A 27,380-nucleotide genomic window follows, 5' to 3' on the forward strand; every position below is an offset into this window, starting at 1 on the left:
CCCTTGCATGAGGGTCTCCAGCCTCTCTCACTCGGTTGAAGCCATCGTGCTTCCTGAACAGGCATTATTTGTCACCGCTGGATGATTGATGCCCAAGACACCCTCCTCCTTCCCTCCGACTATACAGAGTGTGGTGAGGATGGGCTTTGTGGTTAGAACAAAGTGTCACTAGGATGTGATTTGACAAAGAGGAGGCAGAGCATCGAGTGTTTTGGTCCCCGTGTAAGGCAATGGTGCACCTTGTCCCAAGAGAGTGGGTAAACTCACTCTCTAAGGGCTGGTCTCCTCCATTTACTCGCCTCCGCAACCAGAGGCACAGAGAGAACCTTGTGGCAGATGGATTCCTCCCGAGGAAGAACTTGGTGGTCACCCTTCAGTAAATAAGTGGGTAGGACAGTAGGGAGGTATGTTTCAAAACACGAACTGGAGTATTTCGATCCTGACCCCAGGAAAACGGGAGACATTCCTTTTCTTTTCCTCATAACGCCTTTTCTTGATTTGTTGTTTTTCCCATGTGGCTTTTCTGGGTTTGGCTTCATAAAGTACATGCGTAAAGCATTGTAAAGCAAGGAAGATTTTTTTCCCCTTTGCATCAGGATTCTGGATTACATGTGCAGTTTCATCTCTCTGCCAATACTTGGGTGCTTATTTATAACGATTGTTTCCATTTACTGATTATGACGTCCGTGATTCCATACATAGAAAGCAGCACTTCCAATTCTCAACCGCGAGGACCGGCCATTGGGCTTTAAGTGGCTTTTATAGAAGAAAAATCTCTGGAGGGCAAGGACCTCACGATGCAATTATTTTCCTTTTTGGAGATGGTAGAATTCAGAGTGCACAGCTTTCCCTTTCAGCTAGACACTGCCCACAGCAGTATGGCTAGTTAATGTTGGAAACAGATTATGGACTACATTCTCACTCCTCTTTGCTTTCAATATTTGCAGACCATACTTTAAAATAAAGCCTTTTCTTCTTGTCTTTGAGATAAAACTCAGTCATATCCCAAAGCATGAAACAGCAATAAAAACTTGCATAATTATTGCTCTTTCAATATTCTTGACTGCGCATATATATCAAAATGTGGCTATTGTGCTAACTAATGGCAATTAAATGTTTAACTAATAAAGCTTTTCGGCTTTGTGCAGAGGCAAAAAAATGTAGCATCTGTCTGCACCTTTTTAAAGCAGCCAAGTCCTGGAAAAAGACGTGGCTGCTTTAAGAACTACTCAATTGTTGCACAGTGGCAGAGATCACCCAGCATTTGTGGAAAGCTTTGATACCAGTATTTTCAGTATATGAGTTTTCAACATTGGTTCTTGACTATGATAGATACTCAAAGTCAGCTTCTAGTCACACATTGCTAAGTTACTATTATTAGTTAAGTTCCATGCATCACATGGAGGCCAATATATTTCCTAGCCCATGGATAGTCCCCATCAAAGCTAGACAGTTTTAAAATATTGAGAGACCCTTTTTTTATTAGCAGATTTTTTTTTATTTTTTCCCTTCTACAACACCTTATAGTCATTACATCAACATGGTTATTTCATCCTACCTGTACATGTATATAATATTTCGCTTCTATATTTTGCAAACCTTTATACACAGTTCTATATATATTTATATACATATTGTTTTTTGGCTTAATTAATTTTATTCTTGTTTTGCAGCCATTTGTACCAATTGTTCCAAATTTCATAATATTCCGACTCTTCTTTATCTTTTAATTTCAGTATTAATTGCCCGTCTCTGCACAATCCAAAAGTTTTTTTAATCACTAATTCCTCTGAGGGGGTATTATTTTGTTTCCAACATTGGGCAAATGTTTTTCTAGCTGTAGTTAGCAGATGTGTTAATATGTACTTAATTTTCTTTGTATATTTCCCTTTGATTATTCCCAGTAGAAAGATTTCGGGTTTGTATTTTATCTGTTCTCCTGTAATTTCTTGCACCCATTTCCAAATTTTTGTCCAATATTTTTGTCTTTCCAGGCAGGTCCACCATATGTGATAATAGATCCCTTGTACTTTTTTACACTTCCAGCAGGTCGGCTTCATGTTTGGGTACATTTTAGCCAATCTTGTTGGTGATAAATGCCAACGATAAAACATTTCGTATATATTTTCTTTAAGTGCTGCTGATCGTGTTAGTTTATAATTTGTGTTCCAATTCTTTCCCAATCCACTAGATCTATGTTGTAACCAAAGTTTTTGGCCCACACTATCATGCAACCTTTAACTTTTTCTTCTTCTGATGTTACTTCTAATAAATATTTGCAAATTTTCGTTATGAATTTATTTTCCTAATTTGGAGCAGATGGGAGGTCTTCAGGTAGAAGTAACATGGGGACCGTTTGAAGGGTTGATTTGCTGTAGTGCAAACTATTATGAATGTTTACATTCTTTTTTTTTAATATAAAGTAATGCTTTAATGATCATACGTGAAAACTTGCTTCACAGAACACACTGCACCAAAATCAAATGAACCACATTGTAGCATGAAGTAGAAAGCATTCATTTATGAAAAACAGAAATACCTATATGGCTGCCTATCTCTCAGAATGATATTAGGTAACGCATAGCAACCAGTAAAAACAACAGCAGAAAATGCAAGAATGTTTACATTCTTATACATATTGATATTTTCCTGATGGTCCAGTTGGATACTGCAAAAAATAAGAGGAAAAAATGACCGTATGCTCTTTTTCCAAACCGAAATATATAGAGAATTGGAGTCACTAAGTAGAGAGTGGTGAAATCTGCACATGCTTAGTGGCATTTTAAGCTTGGTATCAAAAGGACAAGTGAAGAGCAAGAAACTGATAAACTCCATATTCAGCTTTGGCTGCAACAGTTGTGGAATCTGGGTGGAAGGAAAGGGGGAAATCCCCAATGGGATTTCTTTCCAAGTAGGAACAAGGAAATCTGTCTTCTCGCCCATGGTCTGTTTACGCCAGGGGTAGTCAACCTTTTTTATACCTACCGCCCACTTTTGTATCTCTGTTAATAGTAAAATTTTCTGGCAAAAATTTCAGCATATCTTAAAGAACATTCAAACGAGAGATATAAACGAGACTGGAAAAATGGATTGATTATACACAAAGCAAATACGGACTAAGAAACTCCAGATAGCTTATGCTTAACATCAGTAATAACTTAAACTGTTAAAAATTTGGGTAACAGTAAGAAGCTGAGTTCAATGTAGAGATATTTTAGACTGTGATTGTCAAAAAGTTATACCATGTATGGGCTCTGGAAGTCGGGGGGGGGGGAGCAATAGCAGTGGACTTAGCAGTGGACTTATATACCGCTTCATAGGCCTTTCAGGCCTCTCTAAGCGGTTTACAGAGAGTCAGCATATTGCCCCCAACAATCTGGGTCCTCATTTTACCCACCTCGGAAGGATGGAAGGCTGAGTCAACCCTGAGCCGGTGAGATTTGAACCGCTGACCTGCTGATCTAGCAGTAGCCTGCAGTGCTGCATTTAACCACTGTGCCACCTTGGCTCTAAGTTATACTAACTCTGGGAGTTGAAGTCCACAGGTCTTTAAGTTGCCAAAGTTGGAGACCCACGCTGAGGAATACGGAAAAAGTGGTCAGAAGCGCAGAGAGCGCGCGGGAGTTATACTAAGTTATACTAAGTTATACCATGTATGGGCTCTGGGAAGTCGGGGGGGGGGGAGGGAGGTGGGGATCTAGGGGGAGGGGGGGAGGGGGGAAATATAATATGTGTTAAATTCTAAAGCATGATTGCACTTGTATACTGTGGCTTTTTAATGTTAGTGTCAAAACAGAACAAACTGAATATATTGGAAGGTAATAGAAGTATACCGAAGGGAGGAGCTGAGTGAAAGAAGGAGGAGGGTGGAGAGGGTGAGAGAGAGGAGGAGGAGAAGGAAGGGAGGGAATGGATTAAGAGAGGGAGTGATAGGGTTAGGGTTAGATAGAGTGGGAGGGGAAGTAGGTGTAGAGGGGTATGTGAGAAGGAAGAATGAAAGTTGGAGGGGGGTTGAAAGAGGGTGTATGGCGGGCTAAGGCGGTATATTGGGTTTGTATTGTAGGGGGCATTTTCTATAAAAGTGAGGGCTGTGTTTATTACCCAATGTTATATGCCTCGGTTATGCACAGTAAACATGTGATTGCATAGAATGAAATGGAAATAAAAAAGGCTTGTGAGAATAAATTTTAAAAAAATAAAAAGGAAATAAATAGTAAAATGTTCCAACCGGTTCCACAATAGTGGTGATTTATAAAGTAGGGAAGTAACTTTACTTTATCAAATGTATAAAGCGGAGTTAATAGCAAACCCCCACCGCCCACCATGAAAGCTGGAACGCCCACTGGTGGGCAAGTAGGGACCAGGTTGACTACCACTGGTTGATGCGGACAGGAGAGCGTTTTTCAGGCGTGCCAGGCTTAAGTTGGAGGCGGATTGGGGGTGTGTGTGTGTTCTGTAGGCAAAACACGCGCGGTCTCCGGGAGTTTTACCAACTTTCTCCCCCGTAGCGGAGAACACCGCGAGGTCCCTTTTCCCACGGGAGGCCAAAAGAACGATTGCGCCTTCCGAGATCCGGGAGTCCCGCGCTCTTCTCTGCGCTTCTGGCCAGTTTTTCCGTATTCCTTAGTGTGGGTCTCCAACTTTGGCAACTTAAAGACCTGTGGACTTCAACTCCCAGAGTTCCTCAGCCAGCAAAGCTGGCTGAGGAACTCTGGGAGTTGAAGTCCACAGGTCTTCAAGTTGCCAAGGTTGGAGACCCACTGCGCTCAGCCGGACCCTGCGCTCCGGCGCCGGGCTTTCTAGATCGCAGTTCCGCCCCCCTCCGCCCCAAACACAGTCACCGCCGCTGCCAGCGCCTCCTCCTCCTCCTTCTCCTCCTCCTCCTCCAGCCTGAAGTCCCAAGCGCTGGCGAGGAACCGCGGCAGCCGCTCCGAAACCCGGGCAACTTTCTGCGCTCCGGCGCCGGAGTCTCCAAGGGCTGCTTTGCTTTTCCTTCCTCTCTAAGCGGCTTCTCCCTCGTGCTCTTTCATGCCAGCCAAGGCCTTCGCGCCGCCTCGGTTCCTCGGGCTCCCGCCGGCTCACCAAGGTGCCGCCGAGGTGGACATGCATTTCTCCTTCAGCGAGGAAGACATTAAGCGGCACCGGCTGTTGGCCAAGTCGGTGAGGTGGGTCCATTGAGGCTCGGGGGGAGGGCGGGGGGGGGGGTTAGCCTGCGGTGGGGCGGCTTGCAAGGGGGTCGTGAGTTGGCATTTGTGCCCACGGGGTCTGCGGACAGCTGGTTTCTTGGGCAGGGGATGGAGGGGGCAGAGCTCCCGTTCTCCGCCTGCTTTTATTTATCCTGCTTCCCAAAAAGGGCCATGATCAGGTTCTGGATAGGGTGGATGGGACCCCCAATCCAGAAGGATGTAAGAAGTGGAGCAAGACCCAATTAGTCTCTTTGGGGATTCCTGGTTTCTGGTGGTCTCGCTGTTTCTGGCACCCACCCAGTTTTTCTATTGCAACTCAGTCTCAAGCCCTGTTGTGTACCACCACCACTGTCCAGAGTCGGAATTCATAAACCATCCAGCCACATTATCCTGCTTCCCAAAAGGGCCATGATCAGGTTCTGGATAGGGTGGATGGGACCCCCAATCCAGAAGGATGCAAGAAGTGGAGCAAGACCCAATTAGTCTCTTTGGGGATCCTAGTTTCTGGTGGTCGCGCTGTTTCTGGCACCCACCCAGTTTTCTGTTGCAACTCAGTCTCAAGCCCTGTTGTGTACCACCACCACTGTCCAGAGTCGGAATTCATAAACCATCCAGCCACATTATCCTGCTTCCCAAAAGGGCCATGATCAGGTTCTGGATAGGGTGGATGGGACCCCCCAATCCAGAAGGATGCAAGAAGTGGAGCAAGACCCAATTAGTCTCTTTGGGGATTCCTGGTTTTTGGTGGTCGTTGTGAATTTAAACGCTGTTTCTAGCACCCACCAAGTTTTCTGTTGCAACTCAGTCTCAAGCCCTGTTGTGTATAACCACCACTGTCCAGAGTCGGTCAGAATTGCAGTAGTTTCTAAACATCATTCATAAACCATCCAGCCACATTATCCTGCTTCCAAAAGGGCCATGATCAGGTTCTGGATAGGGTGGATGGGACCCCCAAATCCAGAAGGAGTGGAGCAAGACCCAATTAGTCTCTTTGGGGATTCCTGGTTTTTTGGTGGTCGTTGTGAATTTAAACGCTGTTTCTGGCACCCACCAAGTTTTCTGTTGCAACTCAGTCTCAAGCCCTGTTGTGTACCATCACCACTGTCCAGAGTCGGTCAGAATTGCAATAGTTTCTAAACGTAATTCATAAACCATCCAGCCACATTATCCTGCTTCCCAAAAGGGCCATGATCAGGTTCTGGATAGGGTGGGTGGGACCCCCCAATCCAGAAGGAGTGGAGCAAGACCCAATTAGTCTCTTTGGGGATTCCTGGTTTCTGGTGGTTGTTGTGAATTTAAACGCTGTTTCTGGCACCCACCCAGTTTTCTGTTGCAACTCAGTCTCAAGCCCTGTTGTGTACCACCACCACTGTCCAGAGTCGTCAGAATTGCAGTAGTTTCTAAACGTAATTCATAAACCATCCAGCCACATTTAGCTTATTACTGTGTAATTCCTTTTTATTTAGTCTTTGATACAAAAGGACACGGGGAATAAATTACGATTCAGTGATGGTCTTTTCTTGTGAAGCAAGTTATTGTTGTCTCTGTTGGGGCCCAGCGAGCTCTGAAAAGTTGAGTTGTGAAGCACAGTTGCCGAAGGGCAATCATTTTCATTGATATTTTGGAGAACGTTATATTTCAAAATGAGCTTGTGTTGCTCTTGATCTAGGCAAGGCAGCCAAGTCTTGAACTGCAGAAAGAACGGAGTCCTTCTCTTGAGTCTCTTTCCTGTGCATTGCCTGGTTGTTGTATTTTTGTATGCCAAGATTGGAATTGTTTTCACCTGAAACATACGTTGAGAAGTAGCATAGATAACGGAAGAGGATACAATAAATTCTTTGTATTCTGGTTAGAGGGTTGCAGGTTCTCTGGTGCCCTCCGTGCCACTAAATGCCCATTCAGACTTGGCTGCACTCAAGATTCATTGGAAATAAACCCATTGAGGTCCTGGGAGCCCCTTCCTTGTCTTTGTCCCCTGGCTGGAAGGGAACAGCGTTCATGAGCAGGGAAACATCTCTTCCTCGCGAGGACAGGGACACATCTGTGGCTGCTGGCTTTAGCCCTTCTCAGCGAAGCACTGCCGGGTTTTTTTTGCGTGCATATTGAGCAGGAAAATCTCTGGGCCGTGTGCCAAAAAGCTTTGCCTGTCACCATCTGCCATAAAATCTGACTGGCTCTGTGCATCTTGAGAAAGTCGTATCTGCCTTGGGCAAGTGGTCAGTCGTATCTTACCTTCTCTCCCCAAGAGTGGGGTCCCTCTTGATCCTTCCTTCCTGGTTACCTCCATTTCCTCCCCATTTCCTTCGGAGATACGTGCAATTTCCCATCAAATTTCTTTTTTCTCTGTTACTTGGCATAAAATGTAATTAGAATGTTTTTAATAGTACCCGGATGCTACAGTATTAAGTATCTATATAACATTTTTATGTGAGAGTGGATAAGAACGAAACATATGTAAAAGTTTGTTTTTTCAAAAATGCTCAAATAAAAAAAAAAAGGTATGGGGTAGGATGTTCACTGCTCCAAGTCAAGCTATATTTTGCAATTTAGTGATGGTGATTTTGTCAGTGCTGGGGGTGTTCAAGTGGTGCTCCAGATGTTTTTGAGATTGTACCCAAGATGTCTATTACTATGGGAACTCTCTTGGCTTTCTTTTGCCACAATCATTTTACAGGTTTTCGTTATGTTGCTATTCTCTGCAGTTCTTTCTCTTCCATTCTGCTGTCTCTGGATACTGCAGTATCCACTATCCAGACTTTTTTTTGTCTTATCTCAGTTGTTAAGTGTGGGGTGTTTATGTGTCAAGCACTACTGTTTGGATTATAAAATCCCAAAGCACTTTAGCTTCTTCATTTTTTCTACCTTGTTTATCTTGTGGTCCCAACAGTTCTGCTTGAAGATAAATGGGATTTCACCACCATTGTTGTTACTTCGTCATACCACTTTACTTATACCAGATCAATTGTCACCTGACCAAAAAAACAACAACAATGCTAGGTGTTGGTGTTTTTGGACATTTGGTGAAAAGTGGACTACACAACTCAGGAACGTTGGCTGAGAAACCAGTGCCAACAAGTGTGGAATTACAGGAAGAAAAGTTCGCAAATATATGAAGATTGAAAGCAAATAAATTATATTTATTTATTATGTCGTATCAGTGAAACCATGAAATCACAGCTGCCAATTCTTTAACTGGTACTGGTCTTCATATAGACCCAAGCTCTTCTCAAAAGCCTAGGATATTGTAGTGTATTGGTGTAATACAGAGGTGGGTTCCTACCAGTTTGCACCTATTCGGTAGAACCGGTTCGTCAAATCTACCGAACCGGTTAGAAGAGGTTCCACCAGTGGACCCGGAAAGCAGGCCACACCTACAGAAGAGGTTCCAACATTTTTTGAAACCCACCACTGGTCCTTGGGTATGATTATTCTACACTATCATGCTCATATTTATAAAACTCAGTGCCTCTGTGAAAGGTAAGGATGACTACTGTGCTTGTGGTGCAATCAGAACATTGCGTGTGTTGAAGTTGTTTTAACACAAACCAAAGATGCCTTTTAAAAAACAAGTTTACATCCTATTCTTATACATGCCAGTGCTGTGTGGGGGGTAATTTAAGGTGGTTCTGACAAGTGTCGTCGGCATCTTCATATCCGGTCACATGGGCAGCAAGCCACTCCCATCCGGTCACATGGGCGGCAAGCCACTCCCATCCGGTCACATAGGCGGCAAGCCACTCCCACAAAGGAGGCCACACCCACAGAGTAGGTTCGGACAATTTTTGAAACCCACCACTGATGTAATACTGTATATGTGTGAATCCAAGCAGAGTGGCCTTTTGTAATTGACATTGTCAATGGACAATTTTTCTAACTGCTGCCCAAGATTTTTTGGTATGGCATCCAGGGTGCCAATAACCACTGAGATCACCTCAGCTGGTTTATGCCATAATCTTTCAGTTTCAGTTTTCCAACCTTGATACTTTGCGATCTTCTCCATTTCTTTATTTTGTATTCTACTTTCTCCGGATGCTGCCACATCAATTATCCACACTTCCTTCTTTTCAATCAGAATTATATCTGGTGTGTTATGAGCCAAAACGTTAACACTGTGTATTTGGAAATACTACAATATTTTGCTCATTTTCGACTATTTTTTTCAACTATATATGTTGTCACCAATTTTTTATTAGTGGTACATGCTAATTTTTACAGATGTTCCAGTGAATCATTTTGGTGACTGTATTATGTCATCATTTATATTCAGTTTGTGCAATCTCCTTTCACATGCTGAGTATATGATCTACTGTTTTTTGTCTCTTTGCCCAATCTTCAGTTTGAAGCGTTATGATGATTTTTCAGTGATTGCATTAGTTCGAATTGTTGATCTTGCATAGCCAAGATCAAGTTTTCAATTTTTTAACATTGTTCCAGTTGTAAGCTATTGTCATGTTTTATCTTTATCCACTTTCCCCTCAATCTTTTGTAGAAATTGACCATGAAATGCTTTTCCTTGCCAGCTTTCTGTTCAGGTTTTTAATTACATTATTTTAATATTCACTGTACATATAATAAATTCCAATTTTATAATAACCCCGACCACATGATGTTTATTAAGCACTAAATAAATGTAATAGTAAATAGTTAATAAAACTTTATTTTAAAATAATTTTAAAAATAAATTCCAATTTTAATTTCCATTAATTGTTGTTCTTGGCTATATTTTACACAATCACTCAATGCATGTTTTTCTTCTTTGGCATTTTACTTGAAGTAAACTATAAATATATATAGACACACACGATACATACATACATATATACATACATACATGCATACATATACATACACACATATGCACATGTATGGAATATAAATGAGAGGTATGTGATTTGTTCCTTTACATGATAGTTAAACTGAGTTGCTAATTGATTGAATTACAAGGATGATAACAAAAAGATAATTAATGTAAGTTAAAATATTTGGAATATGGATACATATAGAACTTTTAAGAAGATGACTGTAAGTGAGGTGCATATTGCTTGCCATGTTATATAGCAGATTAATGGAGTTGTAATAAGCATTGAGTAGCAAGGATTGTAAAAAATAATTAAATGTAAGCTAAGATATGGAAAAAAGGAGGGAAAATGTGAAATATATTTGTAATGGAAAATCACTGAGATTATAAAGAGAGAACTAAAAATTTGGGGCATGTAATGATGTATAACTATATAATATTATGATGAGAATAGCTGGAAATTGTAACCAGGCCCACACCAGCCAAAAAATAAGTTGGGGAGAGGAGATTTAAAAATATAATTGCTATATATGTATACTTTTTGTAAAAAAAGGAGGATATATGTTAAAATTATTAATGTGAAAGATGTTTATTGAAATGAAATTACTAACACCATCAACATTAAATGGAGCCTGCTCAGATGCTGAAATACACCATGCAAATGAGATGAAGAGTGGGGAAGAGAGAAGAGAGATAAGAGGGGGAAGAGAGGGTAGAGAGGGAGGGAAGAGGAGAAAAAGAAGGAGTGGAAAGAGGAGAAGGAGAGAGGAAGTAGAGAAGAGAAGGAGGACAGAGGGAAGAAAGAAGGTAGGGAGGAGGAGAGAAGGGGAAGAGGCAAGAAAGTGACGGTTAGGGTATAAATATGGTGTATGGAGAGCAGAAAAGCTAATGATAATCTTTGGGGGTTGATGGTGAGATGAATTGATATAATATTGAATAATACAAAATAGTGTTGGTTATGTAATGGTATACATGTGGTTATTGGTATGAAAATAAAAAAATGAAAAAACATGTACATGTATGTATATATACACACATACATGTACATAGATAGATTGATAGATGATAGATAGATAGATAGATAGATAGATAGATAGATAGATAGATAGATAGATAGATAAAATAAAAACAGATTGCCATACCAAAAAATCTTGAATGTCACTTAGTAAATCTGTGCATTGACAAAATTTCCATTTGTCAATTGCAAAAGGCCACAATGCTTCAATCCACATAGAAACTACACCAATACATTACAACATCCTAGGTTTTGGGGAAGAACTTGATACAAGGCCAACATCAGCTGAAGAATTATTATTATAATTATACAATTGTATCACAGTGGCCAGTTGTTTTGCCGGATTTGGCATTGGTTACTAGTCGGGCCCCACCCAGGGGCCTACGACGTCGTAACGTATTTTCGTAATATGCGTACGGATCCAAGTAGTGCGGCTTTTTGCATTTGACTGATGGTGATTTTGTCAATTTTTAACTGTTTTAAATGTAATTCCAGTGCTTTTGGAATAGCACCCAGTGTGCCGATTACCACAGGAATTACCGCTGCTGGTTTGTGCCATAATCATTGAATTTCAATTTTTAAATCCTGGTATTTCGCGATTTTTTCATGTTCCTTCTCGTCGACCCTGCTATCAACTGGTATTGTGATGTCTATGATTGTAACCTTATTTTTCTCAACTAGTGTGATGTCTGGTGTATTATGTGCCAGTATTTTATCCGTTTGTATACGAAAATCCCATAAGATCTTGACCATCTGATTTTTGGTGACTTTTTCAGGCTTATGTTCCCACCAGTTCATTGTTGTTTTAATATTATAATTTTTGCACAAATTCCAGTGGATCATTTATGCTACTGAATTGTGCCGCAATTTATAATTAGTCTGTGTGGTTTTTTTTACAGCAGCTGAGTATGTGATCAACAGTTTCATCAACTTCTTTGCAAAGTCTGCAATAATTGTATCACAGCGACCAGTTGTTTCGCCGGATTTGGCATTGGTTACTAGTCGGGCCCCACCCAGGGGCCTAGGATGTCATAACGTATTTTCGTAATATGCGTGCGGATCCAAGCAGTGCGGCTTTTTGCATTTGACTGATGGAGATTTTGTCAATTTTTAACTGTTTTAAATGTAATTCCAGTGCTTTTGGAATAGCACCCAGTGTGCTGATTACCACAGGAATTATCGCTGCTGGTTTGTGCCACAATAGTTGAATTTTGATTTTTTAATCCTGGTATTTCGTGAGTTTTTCATGTTCCTTCTCGTCAATCCTTCTCTCACCTGGTATTGTGATGTCTATGACCTTATTTTTCTCAACCAGTGTGATGTCTGGTGTATTATGCGCCAGTATTTTGTCCGTTTGTATGCAAAAATCCCACAAGATCTTGACCATCTGATTTTCGGTGACTTTTTCAGGCTTATGTTCCCACCAGTTTGTTGTTGTTGTTGTTGTTGTTGTTGTTGTTGTTATATCCTGACTTTTTAATATATAACTTAGGAAGCAAACATACCTAACACTCCTTCCCCCTCCTATTTTTGCCACATAAACATGCTGTGAGCTGAGCTGAAAGAGAATTATTGGCCCAAACTCACCCAACTGGCTTTCTTACCTAAGACAGGACTAGAACTCACTGTCTCCTGGTTTTTATATATTTATACAGCCACCCATCTTATACCATGATGCCTTAATCAGGAGATAAAACTACATCTATGTACAATATGTGCTACTGAATTGTGCCGCAATTTATGATCAGTCTGCGTGATTTTTTTACAGCAGCTGAGTATGTGATCAACAGTTTCGTCAGCTTCTTTGCAAAGTCTGCATTTGGCATCATCAGAGGATTTTTCGATTTTGGCCTTAATGGCATTTGTGCGGATAGCTTGTGCAGACTTTGCAAAGAAGCTGACGAAACTGTTGATCACAGACTCAGCTGCTGTAAAAAAATCACGCAGACTGATCATAAATTGCGGCACAATTCAGTAGCACATATTGTACATAGATGTAGTTTTATCTTCTGATTAAGGCATCATGGTATAAGATGGGTGGCTGTATAAATATATAAAAACCAGGAGACAGTGGGTTCTAGTCCTGTCTTAGGTAAGAAAGCCAATGATGCCTTAATCAGGAGACAAAACTACATCTATGTACAATAAAAAAAATATTAAAACCAAGAAACCTGGCACCATAATCAAACTTAGCTCGCCTTATCCTTATATGGTTTGTCGGCCAGCCCTTTAACTAAACCCGCTGCCTATGTTGGCCTCTTCCCTAATTAGATTTATAGGACCAGTAACTGTGGCCCTTCCTACTGTGAGACACACTGGGCTCCTTATACTTTTCAGATCCCTGCGTTAAGCTGCAGCACTATTCATCCTTCAGACCCCGAAAGTGAGGAGTTAAGGCTGCTCCATGGAACTGGATGGGCTGCGAGAGAATTCGATCCTCCCACGCCATGCCGGGCCCCCATTGTCTGTGGTTTTTCTTAAAGAAATGTCTGATACTGGAACTTTTGGAACAGCACAAGCAAGCCCCGTTTGTGTATGCGGCTAATTTATTGTAGAAAACCTTTTTTGGTGCTTGACAAATAAAATTGACATGTCAAGAACCTACTTCTGGAGATGCAATTTTGTAAACTGGGCAAAATGCTGAGCACAAATAGCATATGCGCCCAGGTGCAGAATAAGTTCCATTTTCCAAGTAGGAGAACAAAGGATCACAGTAAAGGCCTGAAACTTAAGCAGGCAAGAGGAGAATACACATCCTATATCCTGAACTTGGAGATTTTGTTCCATCAGCTGGAAGGATCTGTGGAACATTTATTCCTTGCATGTCTTTCTCAGGATTATATCTCAATTGAATTCAGTAAGGCATTTGTATGTGGTTATAGCAGCCATCCCCCCCCCTCCTGGATACCTTGCAGATGTCTGGAGTACCCACTGTTGAGAATTCTGGGAATTGAATTTTATATATCAGGATATTTAGGAAGGAAGGGTGGAGTGAGGATTGGAGATTAAGCTTGCTTTGGGGCTGTTCTTCGGATTTTCTTTTCCATCTACATCTTGAAGGTATTTTAGTTGTTGAAATGTATGTATGTATGTATGTATGTTCTGACCCCCCCCCTCGTCCCACACCAACACACTCCGAGTCAAAGATACTTTACGGAATTTATTAACAGACAGACAGGTCCTTGGCAGCAAACTGGCACAGACAAGCCGTGGCAGCAATCCAGCCTGCCAAGCTCACAATAATGTTCTCCACCATTAGTTCCTGCGTTGACTTCTGCAAGAGGGGCGTGTGCACAAGCAGTCCTTTTATAGTCTGGAGAGGAGCCTAATGACCACCAGTTGAGTGCAATTACCTCCTGTACTTGCGCAACTGTTCCTGGCGCCTATTAGCTATTCGATGGCGTGTATCCAGGAACAACTCACTGCTGACGTCGGGCTCACTCTCCCTTGTCTCCTCCCCACTGGTGCAAGGCTCAGGCGCCTCCTGGTGGCCAACCAGCCTCTCTGCGCCCTGCTCGGAGTCGGAACCCTGTCCAGGGTCCTCCACATCCTCCAGAGCCGACTCAGAGGGCCCCTCGCTGTCGGAGTCTGGTGGCAGCTCCAACGGCTCCTGCTGGGCCACAATATATTTATTTATCAGCACAAATATAACACAAATATAACAAAGGCAACAGTAAAAATATTGGGTTTCTGTCGTGATGGACTCTTGTGACGAGCCGATTGACAGATAATGGAAGCAGTTAGCTTCCTCCCATAATTGGGGCATACCAGGGGTTGTGACACTAAATATATACCTTCCTCCCTGGCTTCAGCTGATAAGGAGTCGAGCTCTGTAGCTCAGTTGTTAACACATCTGTCTAAGAGGCAATACAGCACAGGCTCGATTCTCAGTAAGGGTATGGCTAGTTGATGAGAGCTAAATAGCTTGAAATAGATGTATACTAGTCTCCCTTTATTTATTTATCAGCACAAATATAACATACATACATACATACATACATACATACATACATACATACATACATACATATATATTAGATTTTTACAACCCCTGGTAAGCCCCAATTATGGGAGGAAGCTAACTGCTTCCATCATCTGTCAATCGGCTCGTCACAAGAGTCCATCACGACAAAAACCCAATATTTTTACTGTTGCCTTTGTTATATTTGTGTTTTTTTATTTGTGCTGATAAATAAATAAAGGGAGACTAGTATAGATCTATTTCAAGCTATTTAGCTCTCATCAGCTAGCCATACCCTTACTGGGATTTGAACCTGGGCTATATTACATACTAGGCAGACATCTTAGCCATTAGGCCACAGGCTCTTATCCGTTATCAGCGAAGCCAGGGTGAATATACATAAATACATACATACATACATACATACATACATACATACATACATACATACATACATACATATATATTCTGTAATCAGTGCTGAACTTCTCATGCACAAACCTAGAAGGAAGTTGCGGAAAAGGAGGTAATACATATCAGTAAACCTATTTAAGGATTTGGGGCATTAAAAAAAAAACCTCTCAGTGGAGGTTTTTTACTCGTTGCTTTGCTTATTGTCCAGTTTCCCTACTTTCCATAAAGTAATGACGTAGCCCGGTTCCTGCCTGAGACTCCATCAAGCCTCTGTAACGAGAGCTAATTTTCTTTCTTGCATAGATTTGTGCCCATGTGGCTTATGCCATTACGGTGTCATTTCCATTGCATGAGCCTTAACTATTTCCCAACTGAAAAATTCCATAAAGCCTCAGCTTTACACCGCAAGCTTACTAGAGCACGAGCCCAGCTGAGCTCCACATATCTATTTTCCGAATAAATAGTTTCGAGTTTCGAGTTTCATTTTATTTATATGCCACCGTATTCCCAGCGGGACTCAGGGCGGCACACAAAACCCAAAGGAGGGGAAGGAAAACACAAAAACTACACAAAAAGTACAGGGCATATAAAAACAACCAACGGCCAGACGATTCGAGAGGGGAAGGGAACTCATCGACCCCAGGCCTGCCGACACAGCCAGGTTTTAACGGCTTTTCGGAAGGCCTGGAGAGGTGAGGGTCCGAATCTCTGCGGGGAGCTCGTTCCAAAGGGCTGGAGCCGCCACAAAGAAGGCCCTCTTCCGGGTCGTAGCCAGATGGCATTGGCTGGTAGACGGAACCCGGAGGAGGCCTAATCTGTGTGATCTAATGGGTCTTTGGGAGGTAATTGGCAGCAGGCGGTCTCTCAAGTACCCAGGTCCAATACCATGAAGGGATATATACACTATATCTCTATGTTAATAAGCGAATGGAGATTTCTTTCCACGGTTTCCTGCCTCCAGTTGCTACAGTTCCCTTTTCCATCCATTTTCTTTGGCAAGCCCCTCTGGCGAGTTTAGAGAGCTGTTGCTTGCTTAGCTGGGCTGGACAGAGAAATGTCAAAGAGGAAACCAGAGAAGAGAAGCTATATTTAAGTCCTGGGGAGTTAGCCTGCTGTGTCACACTGCTTCCCATCTTGGAAGCTTTTCCTTTCTTCAAAAGCTCAGTTCCGAGTTCTTTATTTTTCACTCTCCTACTCTGAGCAACTTGAGGGAATCTTTTCTGGGTGCTTTCGGCTGGACCCAAGCATCTGTGAAAGGCTTGTGCAGATGTGGGGAAACGGATCCCAAGCTGGAGTAAGCGCAGGCATGAGACCAGACATCCCCAGCCACATGAGAAGGGAGCTCTGATTCCACTTGGACGATGCCCAGGAGAACTGATGACGCAGTCAGATGGGGGCTGTTGTCTCAATCCTCTGTGGTCTCCCATTAACGAGTTGGCCTCTCACCAAGGAGGAATAGGAAGCAGGGGGCACACAGCCTTGCAAAGGCAGCGCAAAACCCTAAAAAATAAAGGTTAGAACGAGGAACGGCTAAAGATTTTAAGGCATTGGAAGTGGGCAGGAGAAGGGCATTGGCTCCTGTGGTGGATTTCAGCCGCGTTAGTCTGACAGGGAATGATACAGATGTTTGCCAAACCTGCTTAAAAGGGATGAAAGTGGGATAAGCGTAGAAGCCAGCTGCCAAAACCCCTTTTAAAACATGCTCAGTGGTTGTGGGGGGGGGGGGGGAGGGAGAAACCTACTGTCTCTAGAACTTTGTTTCGGTAATATATTATTTAAATTGTTCCATAGATTGAGCAACAAATGTTCCCATTCAGACTAGAGTCTCTTTCTATTTGCTAAGTGGCTGGAAGTGGAAATATTTTCTCTCCATAAATTTAAAAGCTGGAACCTACTCCCCCTCCCAAATTAAATGGCTAGACTGCAGTGTTTCTCAACCTTGGCAACTTGAAGATGTCCGGACTTCAACTCCCAGAATTCCCCCAGCCAGCATTCGCTGGCTGGGGAATTCTGGGAGTTGAAGTCCGGACATCTTCAAGTTGCCAAGGTTGAGAAACACTGTCCTAAGCACTCCAGAAATTGGGCTAGAGAAAGTGGACAGTCTCCCCATCCCCCTCATAACTACAGTCTTGAAAAAGGGACTTAAAATGTTTTAAAAGTCATTTAAAACTTTTGATGGCCCATCCCATCCGGCTTTAGGTCAGTGGCAAGCTTGGGCTATAGAATATCCCAGTTCAATGATTGAAAAAAATATCACCCTAAAACTCTTTAACGGTTGCCACTTGGATTTAATGGTGGTGATCTGTTGATCTGTTTGGGTTTGTTTATTTTTTATGTTCAACATTGATCCCTAGGCTGGCACTTAATGTAGAATACATATTTTATACGCTGAAGATTCATGGTTTATCACCTGCTATCAACCAAGGTGATTCCTATTAGAAATTCTGGACATTTTTAGTCTTGAAGCTTGTGGGTTTTTTTTAATATAACTTTTATTAAGATTAATTGTAAGATAAAAATACAGGGAGAATAGTTAGAAAACTAAGAGAAAGAGAGAAGTGGAAAGAGAGTGGAATTTATGACTTCCAACTTTTTTGAGTGCAGTAAAATACAAAAAAAATTAGGCTTCGACAGGAAGTTCTCCAGCTGGACAAATATGGGGGATGTGAGCTCTGAAGAGCCTCACATGAACCCTGTCTGACAAACCAACTCCAGGGATCCTTTTTTGGATCAGAATCCCCCTGGAGGTGGGGGCGAAGATGGGGGCGAAGAAGGGACAGCATCTCATCAGTCCAGGCAGAGGTGGGTTCCTACCAGTTTGCACCTATTCGGTAGAACCGGTTTGTCAAATCTACCAAACCGGTTAGAAGAGGTTCCACCAGTGGACCCGGAAAGCAGGCCACACCTACAGAAGAGGTTCCAAATTTTTTTGAAACCCACCATTGGTGGGTGTGTAATGTCCTGCAGTTATCTACGCATTAATAATGATCTAGTAATATTTCCTTATACATTTTAGGGACCTTTCCTTACATAATTGGTGTTTTCTTTCATACGTTTGGCTTTCTAATTCCTGTTTCCGTTCGTTGGCAATAGCTAAAACCAATCCCACGTGAAAAAGTATTCAAAGCCTTCTTGATTTTAATTGTCAATTTATTTATTCCTGCACATTGTAATATTTATTCATTTACATATCTCTCTTTTTCCACTGTTGTGCAAACACAATTCCAGCAGCTGCTAACATGTGTAAAATTAAATATATATTATACTCCCTTTCAAATAGCCAACAAAATATTTCTGGTTTTAATTCCATCTCTTGCTTTACGGTTGCTTCTAACCACTAACTTCTGAATAGCTACTTGGACCGACCTAAGTACTAATTCATAATTTCATATCCGGTCACATGGGCGGCAAGCCACTCCCATCCGGTCACATGGGCAGCAAGCCACTCCCATCCGGTCACATGGGTGGCAAGCCACTCCCACAAAGGAGGCCACACCCACAGAGTAGGTTCCAACAATTTTTGAAACCCACCACTGAGACCAGGGGGAGGCAATAGGTCCCTCGCAGGTCGGAGATTTGCCCTCTGAATCAGAGTAGGGGCATCAGCATGGCAACACGGCTGCACAAGAAGTTAGCAGTTAAACTTATATACCGCTTCATAGGGCTTTCAGCCCTCTCTAAGCGGTTTACAGAGTCAGCATATTGCCCCCAACAATCCGGGTCCTCATTTTACCCACCTCGGAAAGATGGAAGGCTGAGTCAACCCTGAGCCGGTGAGATTTGAACAGCCGAACTGCAGAACTGCAGTCAGCTGAAGTAGCCTGCAGTGCTGCATTTAACCACTGCGCCACCTCGGCTCTTAAGTTGATTTCCAGCCAAAGCAACTGAAAGAAGGAGATGAAAGACCGGTAAGAAAATTCATTTAACCCACAGTCATAAATCAAAACATGGAAAAGGCAAAGAATCTTAGGAGTACAAATAATATTAATAGACAGATCTGGATTTTGGCAAAAGGAAAGAAGGAAAGGAAAATGGAGGGTTGAAACACTAGCCCCCCCCCAAAAAAAAAGACATTGTTTGAAACAATTCAGACAGAAAGGGAGAAAGCAGAGAAGTGACAAACCCACTCAAATACAAACTCTAAATTTGGTTTTGGATTTGAAATAGAAACCAAACATTCCGAAGGTTATTCATGTTCCGAGGGAACATGAAATATACTTACAATGGGAAACTATTGAGATTTAAAGACAGAATCACAAAGTGGGGGCATGTAAGGATTCATTATTATATAAATATGATGATAAAAGTAGCTGGAATTGTAACCAGGTCTACATCTTGGCCAAAATGAGGCTGGGGGGGGTGGGGGGGTTAAAAGCACAATGACTATATATGTATACTTTTATTTCTCTCTTTAAAAAAAAGGAGGAAGATATATGTTAAAATTAAATATGTATATTGAAAAGAAATTATAAATACCATCATAAAATGGAACTTGCTCAGAAGCTGAAATATACCAAGTAAATGAGATGAAGAGTGTGAAGTAGAGGAGAGAGGTAAGGGAAGAAGAGAGGGATAGGAGAGAGGGCAGGGGGGGAGAGGAGGAGAGGAAGGAGGAGTGGAAAGGGGAGCGAGGAGAAGGAGAGAGGAAGGGGAAGTAGAGAAGAGATGGGCGACAGGGAAGAAAGGAGGTAGGGAGGTGGAGGAGAGAGGGAGAAGAAAGTGATGGATAAGGTACAAATATGGTGTATGGAGAGCAGAAAAACCAATAATTGTTTTGGGGAGTTGATGGCAAGACAAAATGATGTAAACATTTAATAATACAATACGACGTTGGCTATGTAATAGCATACATGTGGGTTATATATTATGAAAATGAAAAAATAAAAAACTTTATATTAAAAAAAATACAAAAAAAGTACAACTGCAACCTTTTGCATTACACTTCACGCCATTTCAAGCTGTTTCTATAATAACAAAATCATTCTAATCATCAAAATCTAAAATCAAAGTTTCATTTTTCTTCAGTTTCAAACAAAAAGTCCAGGAACACTTTCCAAGTAAAAACAAAAGTAGACAGATTTGTCTCTTTCAATAAAACAGTCTGCTCTTTACCTTCTCTCTTAACATCTTTATATTCCCCCCCTCCCCGGTCCTACTTCCATGGTGGGAGTGTGTCTTTCCATTTTTGTGCATTCTCACCACTGTCAACATGTATAATAACAAAGTCCCTGAATTTTCCTTCGAGTTCTTTATCCGTGATACCTAAAAGGAAAACCTGAAGCTGATATTTCAAACAAACATGAATTCCTTCAACTTTTTGTCACGGGTTTCTAACAGGGGTGGGTTTCAGGCGGTTCGCGGCGGTCCCCGCGAACCGGTTGGTCGGCGAACCTGGAAGTAAGTAACTTCCGGGAACGCCGAAGGGTCCACCCACCCGCCCGCGTTTCTTACCCGGTTTTGACGAGTTCTGCGCTTCCACGCATGCGCAGGACGCATACGGCGCCTGCGCGATCCTCCAGGAGCAGCTGGAGCATCGCACAGACGCTAGTACGCATGCGTGCACTGCGCGCGTGCACGAGGACGCCGCCGGCCCCGTTCCAACCGAACCGGTTGGAACGGGGCGAGAAACCCACCCCTGGTTTCTAAGTAGCAATGTCACCAGTACTGTGACTTTCTGAAAGTTTTTCCTAACCTACCAATTGTAGACAAACGCTTGTGTTTGAAGTAAATCATCCGAAGTCATTGATGACTAACTGGATGGATTCCTATTGCTGAGCTGGCGTGTAGATTAAAGAGAATTTGATGACGTCGAGTGAGGTTTCGGATTTCCTCCCCCCCCAAAAAAACTTATTGTTTGCTCAGTAAACATCTGTCAGCCCTATTTAACATTGAAAGAGAAATAAGCGTAGCCGAAAGAAGAAGGAAATAAGATATCCTCAATTCCTCCTTCTTTGAGTCATGCATTGAAATTTGTACGGTTATCGCCTTCTTAGTCTGATTCTGCGAAACTGCATAGTTTAGCTGCGGCATTGGCAGCTAGAAAGCACAACCAAGACGTTTCAATCCTGGGTTCAGGCTGTGTTGTGCATTGTGATCTTCCTTGCTTTCTCAGAGGGCTCCGGTAGATTTTTGACTGATCTGCATGCCATACATTTGCAGTGGAGATTTGTAACGCTTGTTTTGAAGAACATCTCCTGTTCCGTAACATAACTCCGCAGGCAGAGAATATATGTTTGTTTGTTTTTAAAAAATTAACCACTGGGGTGTTATTCTGTCAAGCAAGGCGGCAGGATCAAAAGCTGCCCAGAAGGATACCGTGTCTTGCAATCTATTGGGACAATTTTCCACTCGTCCTTTTGGTGAAGATTTATTTGTCATTTTGAAGAATATCCAGTGTATTCATTAGACCGTGTTCATTAACCAGTACTCTTAACTCCCAGTTGAACAGTGGATACTCGAGCGTACAATTATTCGGGATTAATAACTCTCTGCTCAGACAATTTTGTCTTATTCCCGCACCGACATACGCAGTAAACACTGACCCCCATGTGTCCCTCTCTTCCTTTCACATGTACTGCCTTGCTTCTGGTTTCTGGCACACTGGTTGGGCTGATAACGTCAAGTTATAGAGGAAGTCTATAATGCTCATTTCTGATTTAGTGTGATAGGTAAACCCAGCTATTAAGGCTTGCAAATAATTATTTGTGACAGCGTTACGTGTGACCCCCTCCAGCCTAGCTTTAGTTGAGGAACATGGTTAAACCATGGATTGGCAAGGCATGAATACAGTCACGGAACCATAGCATCATTCTTCCTCTCTCAATATAACTTTTCCGCAATTGGTTAATCTGTTTTGACTGACAAATTTCCCATTTAGGAGTATTCACTATGAAAATGTATTTGCTCTGGATTAAATGCTGAGGACATCATAATGGAAACAGCTGTTTTTTTTAATTTGTTATTTATTTATTTGCAGAAACTGTCTAGTCTGTTTCAGCAGTTTCCAACTACTATAGCAGTGGTGGGATTCAGCCGGTTCGCACCTATTTGGGAGAACCGGTTGTTAACTTTCTCAGCAGTTCGGAGAACCGGTTGTTGGAAGAAATCTCCTCCCCGCCCCTCTTTACAGGGCTAATCCTGTAAGGAAGGCAGGAAGGAAGGAACATTCTGGTGGTGTTTCTAGCCTAATCTTTACTGCGCTACTTACAGAAACTGCCTCTCCGGTTAACCCTTATCACATTGTCACAGCTAAGGCAAAGCGCCCATCAACCTGAGTGACATTGAGTTGGCCACACCCACAGAGTCACATGACCACCAAGCCCTGCCTACCCAGTTGGTCATCAGGGCAGAGAACTGGTTGTTAAATTATTTATGCTGGTCGCTACCTATAAAGCCCTACATGGCATCGGACCTGGGTACCTGAGAGACCGCCTCCTGCCGATTACCTCTCTCAGACCAATTAGATCGCACAGGTTGGGTCTCCTCCGGATTCCATCTGCCAGCCAATGTCGGCTGGCGACTCCCCAGGGGAGAGCCTTCTCTGTTGCAGCTCCAGCTCTTTGGAACGACCTCCCCATGGAGATCCGGATCCTTACTACCCTCCCGGCCTTCCGCAAAGCCACCAAGTCCTGGCTGTTCCAGCAGGCTGGGGGGAGCTGAGAAGCATCTACCTCCATAGAAATTGTGAATGTTGGTTTTGTTTTTAATATGTTGTCTTTCTCTTGTTCCCCCCTTTCCCTTGTCTTTTGTGAGCCGCCCGGAGTCCTCCGGGAGTGGGCGGCATACAAGACAAATAAATAAAATAAATAAATAAAATAAATATTTGAATCCCACCACTGTACCATAGGTACTCTAAAGATTCATTTCCCACTTACAGTGACCTCCCTGTCTAGTGGTAATGGGACAGCAATTTCGGGAGTTTCGAAAGGCACTAACTAGCTTGGGGCAAGCAGACTTTTTAAAAATAGGAGAGCTATCTGCTAAATGCTCAGTTCTCAGCAACGCATTGAAGATTTCTTGGTTGAATGTGAAAGTTATTTGTGCTTGCACAGTAAGAAACCTACTTGGAAGCTCATCAGGATGCTGGTGTATCAACCGAGGGACCCACTAACTAATTGCTCTCTGAGGGGAGGCCTTGAGCATCAGAGCATCAATTACTCACGCATTACTCTTTGAACAGCTTCTCTTCCCAAGTCTTCTGAAATGATGTAAGAATGGAGATCCACTATTGGCACTCAGTTGGAGAAAGTAGCGATAGGAAACTCAAGAGCCATTGTGCCCATGTTCTCAGAAAGTGCAACGCACGGAAGTTTATCACTTCTTTTGTATTGCATCTATGCAGTTCTTCTCTTTTTAATCCAGGGTGAACATTCTTTGGTAGCCAAAGGGCTGTATTTAATATATTGGGGAAGTTTCAAATTAGATGGAGCCACATCACTTCTGTGGAGCAAGTGGTTCCCCTAGTTGGGGGTGGTCTTTGTTTGTTTTTTAATGGCATATGCCTTTTGTTGAGTTTACATTATAAAGTGTAGGTAATGAAAGGAACACATACGGTTTTCATCCGTCTTTTCAGAGCAGGATCTCCTGATTGCACGAAAGGGATCTTAAACCCTAAGGAATCTTGTTCATTTCTCTAAACAGAGCCGAGGTGGCGCAGTGGTTAAATGCAGCACTACAGGCTACTTCAGCTGACTGCAGTTCTGCAGTTCGGCTGTTCAAATCTCACCGGCTCAAAGGTTGACTCAGCCTTCCATCCTTCCGAGGTGGGTAAAATGAGGACCCGGATTGTTGGGGGCAATATGCTGACTCTGTAAACCGCTTAGAGAGGGCTGAAAGCCCTATGAAGCGGTATATAAGTCTAACTGCTATTGCTATTGCTCTATGAATCATACAATAGCAATAGCAGTTAGACTTATATACCGCTTCATAGGGCTTTCAGCCCTCTCTAAGCGGTTTACAGAGTCAGCATATCGCCCCCAACAATAATCCGGGTCCTCATTTTACCCACCTCGGAAGGATGGAAGGCTGAGTCAACCTTGAGCCGGTGAGATTTGAATTGCCGAACTGCAGAACTGCAGTCAGCTGAAGTAGCCTGCAGTGCTGCACTCTAACCACTGCGCCACCTCGGCTCTCTTCATTATAGTAACCTTTTAAGGTAGACCTGAGTAGATCTCAGATCTGAAGTGCACCTTCAGAGGTTTATGGATTACCAAAAGCTACATTGTGTGGGGAGTGAGGTAGTGGGAGGGGAGGTTGCGGCAGAGAGGAAATTCATATGGAGAATATTCATAGCTCAGAACCGTGGTAGCCTATACCAGGGGTCCCTACCCCTGGCCTGCTGACCAGTACTGGTCTGTGGTCCATTGGGAACTGGGTTGCGCAAGCCTCAGGCAAGCACACAAAGCTCCAATGTTTGTTGTTTGTTTGTTTGTTTTGTTTTGTTTTGTTAGTTTTGTATGCCGCCCACTCCCGAAGGACTCTGGGCGGCTCACAATAAAACAGGAAAAGGCGAGATGAGCTACGGGAGATGAAAATATGTAAAGAGCTTTATCTATTTTTGTATCTTGTATTTTGTAAATCTTGCCTTTTTTTATATAACTTTCAAATTAGGGGGGGGGGGGAAGAGAACCAGGTCATCCCCTGAAGAGGAGAATATGTAAACACAACAATGGATAGAGTGGATGGAGGGAGGAGTAGAAGGAAAGATAGGAAGGAGAGGAGAAAGGAGAGGAATAGGAGAAAGGGAAAGGCAGAGGAAGAATGGGAGGGAATGTAAGAGTAGGAAAGAGGGGAGGAATGGGAAGAAGAGGGGAAGGGTAAAGGGGAGGAAGGGGAAGGAGAGAAGGGAAAGGAGAGGAGGAAGGAAGGAAGGAGAGAAGAAAGAGAAGAAAGGGGGGTAGGAAGGAGGGAGGGAGGGAGGGAAGCAAGGAGGGAAGGAAGGAGAGAAGGAGAGAAGAAAGGAGGGAATGTAGGAGAGAAGGAAGGGGGGAAGGAAGGAGGAAAGGAAGGGGGAAAGGAAGGAGAGAAGTAGAAAAGAAAGGGAAGGAGAGAAGGAGGGAAGGAAGGAGAGAAGGAGGGAAGGGGAAGGAGGGAGGGAAGGAAGGGGAGTAGGAGAGAAGAAACAAGGGAAGGAAAGAGGGAGGGAGGGAAGAAGAAGTAGGACCGTTGTAAGATAAGATGGATCTATGGGATGTTAAGAAAGCAATCTTCAAGTATATTGTTAACAGTAGGGAAAAATTGTTATAAATACATATTGTTAATAACAGTTATGAGATCATATAATTGTGAATGTATATATGAAATTGATAAAATAAAATTAAAAAAAACAGGGAAAGGGGACAAATAAGACGATACAACAATTTAAAAATACACAACATTCACAATTGAAGCGGGGCTGGATACTTCAACAGCCCCCGGCCTGTCGGAACAGCCAGGACTTAGTAGCTTTGCGGAAGGCCGGGAGGGTGGTAAGGGTCCGGATCTCCACGGGGAGCTCGTTCCAGAGGGCCGGAGCAGCAACAGAGAAGGCTCTCCCCCGGGGGATCGCCAGCCGACATTGGCTGGCAGATGGAACCCGGAGAAGGCCAAGCCTGTGCGATTGAATCGGTCTTTGGAAGGTAATTGGCAGGAGGCGGTCTCTCAGGTACCCAGGTCCGATGCCATGGAGGTGCGTGTGAAACCCAGGTCCGATGCCATTTGCGCATGTGAAACCATTCCCTCGGCCCCTACCACTGCCAACGCCGGCGCTGCTGATCTGCAGAGACAGAAAGGTTGAGGACTGCTGGCTTGTCCCAATAAAAATGTTAGGTGTTGTTTCCCGCCAACGCAGGGCTTTAAACTCAGGAATTCTGGCCTTTTATTCCTATTTATTTCACTTGTTCTCCTACCCATTGTGTGAAATGGTTACAGTCTTCAGTTGCGGCATCAGTTTCCAAGATTTCAGTCGCGACACCTCTAGAGAAAGCCAAGTGGGGGAAACACTGCCTTAACCCTTGTCTTCTTGGCTAAGATCCCAAGACTTCTTTCTCTGTCTTTTTCACCTTTTCTCTTCTTTTTCTTTCTTTCTTTTTCTTTTTCTTTTTTTGCAAATGCCTATGTTGAAAAGCGTCCATCATACTGATTTCCTTGCCCTGCAACAAGGACTTTTATTTTTACTTCATTTTTCGTTATTCCTAAGCATATCTTTTAAAAAATGTTCGTCTATCAAATTTATGTTTGCAGAAATAACGAAATCTCATTCAGACAGCCTGGATCACTTATCTAGACTAATTGTCTTGCTTCAACTTCATGTGTAAAGCAGCTGTCCATTTAGTTCTAGCTGAGTTTCCAACTTGGCGATGGTGTACAGCAGTGGTTCCCAAATTTGGCAACTTTAAGACTTGTGGACTGGCTGGAGAATTCTGGCAATTGAAGTCCACAAGTCTTAAAGTTGCCAAGTTTGGGAACCACTGGTTTACAGAACCTCAACCTAGTACAGTTTAGGGATGAAGAAGTTGTTTTTGTAAACCAGGTGTGTCAAACTCAAAGTCCAGACCCAGCCCACAAGGTGCTTAGATCTGGCCCCCGGGACCACCCTGGATACATCGAAGGACGAATCCGCAGTGCCTCTGCCAGCGGAAATGAAGCTTGGGAGGGCTGTGGGCGGCCCTCCTGAGCTCTGTTTTTGCTGGCAGAGAGTTGCAGGAGGCTATTGCAGCCGAGAGGGAGCTCTGGAGCCCATTTTTGCTGGCAGAGCGCTCAAGCCACCACAGGGGTCCCCAACATGAGTGATGATGAGCTGGCCCAGTGGTGGGATTCAGCCAGTTCGCACCTATTCGGGAGAACCGGTTGGTAACTTTCTAAGTAGTTCAGAGAACCGATTGTTGGAAGAAATCTTTGTTTTTTTCCCACTTTACAGGGCTAATCCTATAAGGAAGGCAGGAAGGAAACATTCTGATATTGTTTCTAGCCTAATTATTGCCCTGCTTACAGAAACTGCCTCTCCGGTTAACCCTTATTATATTGTAA

General features: G+C 43.0%; 1 protein-coding gene across 2 annotated transcripts in view; it reads left to right on the forward strand.

Moving 5' to 3' along the window:
* PDE4A (phosphodiesterase 4A) overlaps positions 1–27,380 on the forward strand; it is a 418,774-nt gene that overhangs the window by 287,860 nt on the left and 103,534 nt on the right. The window contains exon 1 of one of the 2 annotated variants that reach the window (XM_087710964.1): positions 5,034–5,165. The exons of the other annotated variant lie outside the window; for it this stretch is intronic. Within the exon in view, the coding sequence (XP_087567090.1) occupies positions 5,104–5,165 (62 nt within the window). The 5' untranslated portion in view covers positions 5,034–5,103. Of the gene's footprint in view, positions 1–5,033; positions 5,166–27,380 lie in introns of those variants that run through there. 2 annotated transcript variants of the gene reach the window in all.

This window comes from Thamnophis sirtalis, unplaced genomic scaffold (assembly GCF_051295495.1).
Source record: "Thamnophis sirtalis isolate CommonGarterSnake01/CBP01778 unplaced genomic scaffold, rThaSir2_p1.2 scaffold_3, whole genome shotgun sequence".
Lineage (NCBI taxonomy): Eukaryota > Metazoa > Chordata > Lepidosauria > Squamata > Natricidae > Thamnophis > Thamnophis sirtalis.